The sequence below is a fragment of the Chrysochloris asiatica genome, unplaced genomic scaffold (genome assembly GCF_000296735.1).
Source record: "Chrysochloris asiatica unplaced genomic scaffold, ChrAsi1.0 scaffold00037, whole genome shotgun sequence".
NCBI classification, from domain to species: Eukaryota; Metazoa; Chordata; class Mammalia; order Afrosoricida; family Chrysochloridae; genus Chrysochloris; species Chrysochloris asiatica.
Genome location: NW_006408555.1, coordinates 16,327,974 through 16,336,042, shown reverse-complemented (window position 1 = coordinate 16,336,042; position 8,069 = coordinate 16,327,974). Strand labels below are relative to the sequence as shown.

General features: G+C 42.9%; 1 protein-coding gene across 1 annotated transcript in view; it reads right to left on the bottom strand.

The window, feature by feature from the left end:
- Positions 1-2,984: 2,984 nt before the first annotated feature.
- SF3B3 (splicing factor 3b, subunit 3, 130kDa) overlaps positions 2,985-8,069 on the bottom strand; it is a 50,169-nt gene continuing 45,084 nt past the window's right edge. The window contains exons 23-26 of the mRNA XM_006860181.1: positions 7,180-7,278; positions 6,215-6,358; positions 3,927-4,031; positions 2,985-3,611 (exon numbers count right to left, since the gene is read on the bottom strand). Of these exons, the coding sequence (XP_006860243.1) occupies positions 3,471-3,611; positions 3,927-4,031; positions 6,215-6,358; positions 7,180-7,278 (489 nt within the window). The 3' untranslated portion in view covers positions 2,985-3,470. The remainder of the gene's footprint in view (positions 3,612-3,926; positions 4,032-6,214; positions 6,359-7,179; positions 7,279-8,069) is intronic.

Sequence of the window (8,069 nt, the reverse complement as noted above, 5' to 3'; positions counted from 1 at the left end):
GCTCCCACCACACACACACACACACCTAGTGACTTCCAGTAGTGATCATCACCAAACTGTAACATATGATGCCCAGACAACACCAGCAGAGGTTCTTAGAGTAACCAGGAATCTGCATTCTGCCCCACAAGTGAATCCAGTGTTCACTGGGCTTCAGAACACGGCAATAGCTCTACCTAATCTGAGCCTAAAACCCTTGGCTGTTCATCCTACTCTTTTCCAGACTTGGGAAAGTGTGCCTGCCCTATGCGAGGCAGTCAAAGACATGGGCCATTAGCTCTTTGGAAACTCCCATCACTGAAAGCCTCAAAGGGACACAAACTGTTTGCTAGATTGTAAAGAATTTTCCTCTACCAACATCTGGTACAGAGCAGATGGCACTAACAGGGCATCAGTGAATACTTGTGGAATAAATGAACTGAGCAATTGGTTCTAGTGCACTAAGCACACCTAATTTTGTCTTTACAAAGCTTCTAAAGTATTAGCTCTTGGTTGTGGTGGTCAAACTGATGAGTGGGGTTTTTCTAAATAGTCTGTATTCTATATGCCATTAGAATAGAATAACAAGTTCACCTGGGCTTCACAAGAATGCCATGCCTTAGGCTCCCAGATCTCCAAATGTAAACGAACCAGTGACTCAAGCGGGTGGTTAAAGAGTCCCAGCCATGAGCCTATGTCCTCCTACACAGCTGGTGTTTTTTTGGAACAAGCAGCATTAGAGACAGTTCTTCAGAGGGCTCTAAAATAGTCCTTGACAATTCTTAATGAAACAATGTTAAGTGTGGTTGAATAGGTGCCAACTCAGCTACCCAGTACAGGGCTTCTGAGGGGCAATTGGTGGGTTTGAGCTGCCGACCTTGTGATTTGCAGTCCAGTGCTTACCCTGTACCCCACACCAGAAGTCCATAAAGGTGCGATAAAATAATATTCCCATATAACATTTTATAGGCAAATAAATAAGTGGATGAATCATGCATAACACATGTCATTTCTATTTTGAATATCCAGACCTTGGGAATGAAACCACTTGAATTCCAGGTTGGTTCCCACCTGAGGGTGCCACCCAGTATCTCTGGTTTTCCTTTATAGGAGTTTAAGGAAGACTGCAGTCAAGAAAGCAGCAAGCATCTGGAGACCAGTGCCCTCCCTGTAAGATGTGCCAGCCCAGAGGGCCTTTTCCATCCCCAGCAGCTGTCCTGCTAACAATACATTTACACAAACCAAAAGTAACATTCCATCTGCAGCCCAACTAGAAACCCCCCTCCTCCAAAGAATGCTTTTCTTGGCACAAAATCTTCCAAAGGAAACATCCTGCAGAACCTTGGCCCATGGGGTCAGGGGAAAGCTGAGGCTGCTAAAAACACCAGTCCTTTTCTTAGACCCAAGTCATAGGAACTTTCTAAAAAGATAAGGAGCAGGATAGAAGCCAGGGCAAATGCCTCAGGGTGCTGGCATTACCCTAAAGCTCTGCTTCATGCTCAATCAAATCAAAGCAGTTATTACTATATTTTTACACATATTTTTGCAAACCAAGTACCCCCCACACACACAGTTAAGTTTCCTATGTGTGCTTCATTTCCACTGGTGTATTATGCAGAAATTCATAGATTGGTTCGCTTAACAACTGTTCAAATAAAGTTTTGTAATTAAGCCTGATTCAATGACTAGGTATTCAATATGTATGCTAAGTCCTGGGGCCAGTCATGAATATGATAGTAACCCTGCCCCAACACACTCCAGCTAAACCTCCTGTGCTTGTCCAGAAATTCCACTTACCAGAGCCCTCACTCTTATATAGAACACGCAAACTGATGTAAGCTTGATTTCTTCAAATTCTTTAAAGAAATAAAAAGTGTTCCTTTCTCACATATTTCCTATTAAGGTTGGAAGAATGAGGTATTTCAAGAAAGTAGACTAGAAATAAGGATCCACTACTCAAAGGAGCTCTGATAGCACAGTGGTTTATGAGCTAGGCTGCTAACTGCAAGGTCTACAGTTCAAGTCTACCAGTCGCTCTGTGGGAGAAAGATAGGCTTTCTGCTCCTGTATATACCACTGGAAACTCTTCAGAGTTGCTAAGAGCCGGAACCAACTCAGTGGCACACAACCAGCATCAACCACCACCACTCAAAGTCCTGGTGTGGCACTGTAGGACGAATAGCCACCAAGTTGGCAGTTCAAGCCCAACAGCTGGTCCTTGGAAACCTTGTACAGGGTCACTATGAGTTAGAACTGACTCAATGGCACTTCACAACTCAAATACCTATGTTGTTTCTCAGACGACTGTGTTTGTTGAACATATTTGAAGATTAGGGCTTGCCATACAACTAGGCAGGAAGAAGCCAAATTCTCAATAGGTTAAAATATTTTTGAGACTAGACCCACCCAGAGTTGGCAGACCCCCAAGAGCTCCTTTCTTATACCCAAAGGCCTCCAGAGCCCCACCCAAGATGTCGGCTATACCTAAGACAGGCATCCTTTGGTTAGCCATATGCCTTTAAATAGGGCCCACATACACTGGCTTTGTTCTTAAGAGAGAGTAGTATCTGGATTCTTCTGTATTTACTAACCCCCTCCTAGTAGTCATGTGGCAAAAGATCATTTCAGGATCTGGAGAGGTGAAGGGAACATCTGTTGAAATAGACTACCTAGCTGGAATCCCTCACTCCAAGACATAAAAGTACAAGAAGATTAAAACAGGAGACGAGAAATCTGCCACCCTAAATACCTAACGGGGAAAAGTGTAGCTCACCTCATAGTTACTATGGAGCCCATTTTATCTGCAGAGCAGAAAGGGTGAGGAAAGTCACAGAAACCATCACCGAATTTGGGGAGGCAAGGGAAGAGGAGGACTGGACTACACAGGATCAGTATCAGCAGGTACCTAGAAGGAAGTATACTCAGCTCTTCCTTCTTTCAATCAGGCTCAAATCTCCCATCTAAGTCCTCACCCCCATAAAAGACACAAGGACGTCAGCCACCTGAAAAGCTAGGTTTGTATTTCAGGCTAGGTTCCAGAGTGGCAGAACTCAGGAGTTATACTATATGCAACCTGATTCAAACTTTGGCTTTATCCCCTCCCTCCCACAAAAATAACATTGTACAAAACTATATTTACAGGAAAACCAGTTAAAAATTAAGGAAGTGTACAAAAGTGGAGAGCCAGAAATCAGAAATATCAATATAGAGGGAGGCTTAGAGAAAAGAGGCCATCCTAATCCACACTGGAACCTGGGGCACACAGTATTTTGTACCAGGCTGGGAGAATCTAGCAATCTCATGCCAATTTTAGGGGGAACCAGTCATTTCAGGGAAAAGTGTTGATGGGAAAGAGCTATTAGCTTTAATATCACAAAGTCTAAATTACACAGCCATCTTCTGGCATATGAGTACAAAGTCAGGTAGATGTGGTGGCCGTGGGGGAAACAGAACACAGAGTTCCCGGCAAGCTCCACAAGTAAAAGAAGGGCTCAGAAAGCATAACGGGTTCGGATATCCTCAAGTTTCTTAGACACTTCCGGGGGGGTTCGATCCAGTTCTTCAGAGACGTTCTTCTGTTTGTTGGGTTCCATGGAGTTGAACTGCTCACAGAGGTCTCCATCAATCACATTCTAAAATGTAGAGAAATTAGAGAAGACAAAGGTTCAATGGCCTAAGAAAATGGCACATGTTTAATAAAGTAGAAGCTTCACTGAAAAGCCTTTTATTGTGTTACAAATACCTGAACCCCTTTAACAGCTCATGTCAGAATTCAGACAAACAAAACTGGGTGTGTATGAGTCTCTTATGACTATGGTCTACCCTGAGGGGAGAGGGCAGCGAGTATCACTAGGTACCCAAGCCCCCATTGCTGCCTCCGTCAGCTCACCTTCTACTGCTCCTTCAATTAAGGACTGCTATGAACTCAAATTTCCAACAAAACCTACCTTAACAGGAAAGTAATAGGAACGGAAGCTGAGATGGTCCCGCCCACACAAAGGGGGATGTTCAGACCTTAGGTGCATTTCCACATGCTGAAAGAAGTCATGGTCCTGGAAGGAAGAAACTGACTGTCACACTAAGAAAAAAATGATTTTAACTATCAGTCTCTGGTTTCCAGAGGGATGAACACATTGATTTTTACCAAAATGGTGATAATTATCTAGTTGCTTCTCTGACGAATATAGAGATCCCTGTTACAATCTTCTTGTAGTTACTAAGTGCCATTGAGTCGGTACCAATTCACAGGGATCTGTGTACAACAGAACGAAACACTGCCCGGTCCTGGGCCAACCTCATAATTGCTGCTACACTTGAGCCCACTGATGCTGCCACTGTGCCAATCCATCTTGTTGGGGGTCTTCCTCTTTTTCTCTGACTCTCCACTTTACCAAACACGATATCCCTCTCTCAGTGACTGATATCCCTCCTGACAATATGTTCGAAGTATGAGAAATGTAGTCTGGCCATCCTGGCTTCCAAAGAGCACTCTAACTGTATTTCTTCCAACACAGATCTATTTGTTCTGTTGTCAGTCAATGGTACCTTCAATATTCTCCTCCAACACTCTAACTCAAATGCATCAATTCTTCTACTGTCTTCCTTATTCACTGCTCAACTTTCACATGCCTACGAGGTTATTGAAAATACCATGGCTTGTGTCAGGGCACACCTTAGTCCTCGAACAGACATCTTTGCTCTTCAACACTTTCAACACTGCTACAATAGGAAAGCTCAAAACTGCAATGGGTCCTAACTAAATTTATGTCAGAGAGATCAGCTTCCTTAGCTAGAATGACACAAACCAACCTTAGCAGACCCTGGCTGGCTAGCTGTGTGCCATGGAGTCAGTTCTGACTCATAGCGACACTGTACAGGGTTTCCGAGGCTGTAAATCTTTACGGGAGCAGAAAGCCTCATCTTTCTCAGCTGGTAGTTTCGAACTGCTGACCTTGCAGTTCGCAGCCCGATTCGTAACCACTACGCTACCAGAGCTACTATCTATAGCTTTCTTCATTTCCATCACTCTGCATATTGCATCTAAATTTGTAAATTTTGATAAACTATATGGCTAATGCATCAAACTTCAAAGTTTGAACGACAAGGTTGGTGGTTCAAGCTCACCAGCTGTTCCTTGGAAACCCTACTATATACAGGGTCACTATGGGTCGGAATCGACTTGTTGGCACTGAACAATATGGTTTATGGGACTTCTGGTGTGGCGTTGTAGGATAAGCGCAGGACTGGCAAGGTTGGCTTAAACCATAAGGTTGGTGGTTCAAGCTTACCAATCAGCTACTCCTCAGAAACCCTATACAAGGTTGCCATGGGAAAAAACTGACTCAACGGCACTTAACAACAACATATGGTTTACAAAAAATTCATTATGGACCAAACTGAAAAGTTATTTTCTATGACATTTATACCCTAAATGAGAACTTTCGGACTTAAAACACTGGGCTGTGAACAAGGTCCAAGAATTGAGCCCACCAGGTCACTCCATAGGAGGAAAATGAGACTTTCTGATCCAGTAAAGATTTAAAAGTCTCGGAAACTCTACATAGGATCCCTGAGTTGAAACTGACTTGATGGCACTAACAACAATTCTATACCACAATAACCAATGTGGGGTTCCTTTCAAACTAGGTTCCTGGATGGAGTAAGTAGTTTGTACTAAAGTACTGATCTGAAGATGGGTAGTTCAAATTCACCCAGCAGTGCCACAGAAAAAAAGCCTGATGATTTCTTCCATCACGATTTGTTGTTGCTGTGAAGTGCCGTCAAATCAATTCCGACCCATAGCGGCCCTGTATAGGGTTTCCAAGGAGCAGCTGGTGAGTTTGAACCACCGAACTTGCAGTTCAAACGACTTTGCAGTCTGATGCATTAACCCACAGCACCGCACCATTACACCCTCCAAAAACACTATGGGGGTAATTCTACTTTGTAAAAACAAGGTTACCTCACTATGAATCTCAAATTATCTCAAGGATTCTAGGGTGTTTGTGTTTGTTTGCTTTGGCGTATGTGTGTGTGTGTGTGGGGGGGGGGTGAGGGAAGGGGACTCAGACTACTAAACCTGTACTAACATCAGAGTGAAATCACATCTTATTACAGTATAAATACTCCTTATCTGCCCAGGCACTTCTGACTATAGTCTTATAAAATTTCCAGATTTGTCCTCTTAGACAGATTCAGCACAAAGAAATGAGCTTGGGAGTAAGGGAGTGCTTACCTCATGGGAAGTGAATGGGACAAGAATGCCAATTCCTCCTGACAAAGTTGTATACACAAGTGATTCAGATCCGCCAGGGATCAGCGTGGTCTTCTGTAACGACAGGACTGTCTCCCCGACGTGGTAGTTCATAATCACCTCAGCCTGTACCATGAAAACAGATGAGGTACAGTCTAAATGATTGGAGCTGGCTCTAGATTCTTAATAGGCAGATTTCACAATCTTAAAATTATGACTATTTACATGTTTTCACATTTATTTGTGAGCATAGTTCCTCACACACATCACTTTTCATAAGCAATCACAGCAAAACCAAAAAAAAACCACCTTTTTTGATAAATTAATCAAACTTGTCTGAAAAATTTGGAAATGGTAAAATAGAGCAATGGAACTTGAGTTTTTGTTAAAGGTGATGAAAGAATGTGCAAACAGAGTAGTGATTGTACAGTGAATGTAGTTCATATCGCTTAATTATACATATAAAAGTGGTTGTAATAACAAATATTTTCTTTTATATAACTTTCACCATAATGAAAGGAAAAAAAAATACTAGGCTTAACTCTAAAATGGCTCTGTCTTCTGAGGCTCTGTGTAAGCAGCACATTCATATCTGAGAAGGTTAAAGCCCCGGACTAACCTCAGAGAAGGGCTGGGAAGTGCTGGAAAAGAACCTGGACAGCTACTATTCTCCAAAGAGTTGACAATGATTGCTAAAACGTTTCTGAAAAATTCTGATTTTTCAGACAGAGAATGAGGCATAGAAATGAAATTATTGTCTTATGCCAAACCCGTAATTCACAGGCTGGGTGCGCTCAGCTTGGGAATTTCCAAAAAGAAAAAGCCAGGCCCAGGAAAGCACAGTCAGCACGCTGTGGGCAATTCAATGAAATAGGACAATGGGCAACTGGGAACAATGTATTAGACAGGCCAGCACCTGTCCCTCAGGGCCCCTTCTGGAACCTTACCTTTTGTGAGGCTCCGTTGAGCAAGCCTCGGTCCCAGAGGGCTTTGTTTCCTGTGGGATCTTCATCTACTTCATCGTTGGTGTTAGGTGGAAGCCTCACCTATGAGAAAGTGATACAAGTCAAAGGGCTGGGCTCCATATCTGCTCACCTGGGTCACCAAACAACTTGTCTACCCCATCCTTACAAACAAGCCTACAGACTCCATCTGGCCGGAGCCAGAATCTCCTACACCTGACTGCCTGATGGAGCAGGAATGTGAGGAACCAACCCCAAGAGAATCAACTCAGGAGTGAGGCTCTAATTGTCAAGAGCAAAAAACAACATGGAATACATAAAATAAATAGTAAAAAACGAGAGGTGGGCACTCCTTAGAACAATCAACTACACACTATCCAAAGATCAGCATTTGCTTAGGGATAAGTTCAGAAGTCAGAAGAGATAGGAAAGAAGACTGACTGGAAATGATAAATAGGGAGGCTGTGGGAGGAGTGCTGCTACATTGTGGAGAGAGCAACCAATGTCAGGTAACAAAATGTGTACTTAGTATTAAATGGAAAACCAAACTACTCTGTAAACTTTCACCCAAACCACAAAGTTAAGAAAAAACAAGACAGTGAAACATAAACAAGGGAAGTCAAACAAGGCTTATTAATTTAATACCAGCAAAATCCAAGCAAAATGTAAGCAGCCTTTAGCTCAAATTAAACCAATCATGATTAAATCATGTTCTACAGAGGGGTGGTCAGCCAGGGAGGGGGAAAATCTAAGAGACTGTTAAGATTGTTAAGAGCTCTTCTTAGAGCTGACCTTGCTGTTGAAAGGACTATTGAGTTGTTTCAGATTCACAGGAACTCTGGTAAGGAGCAGCCTGTGGGGTTTGACCCACCAAC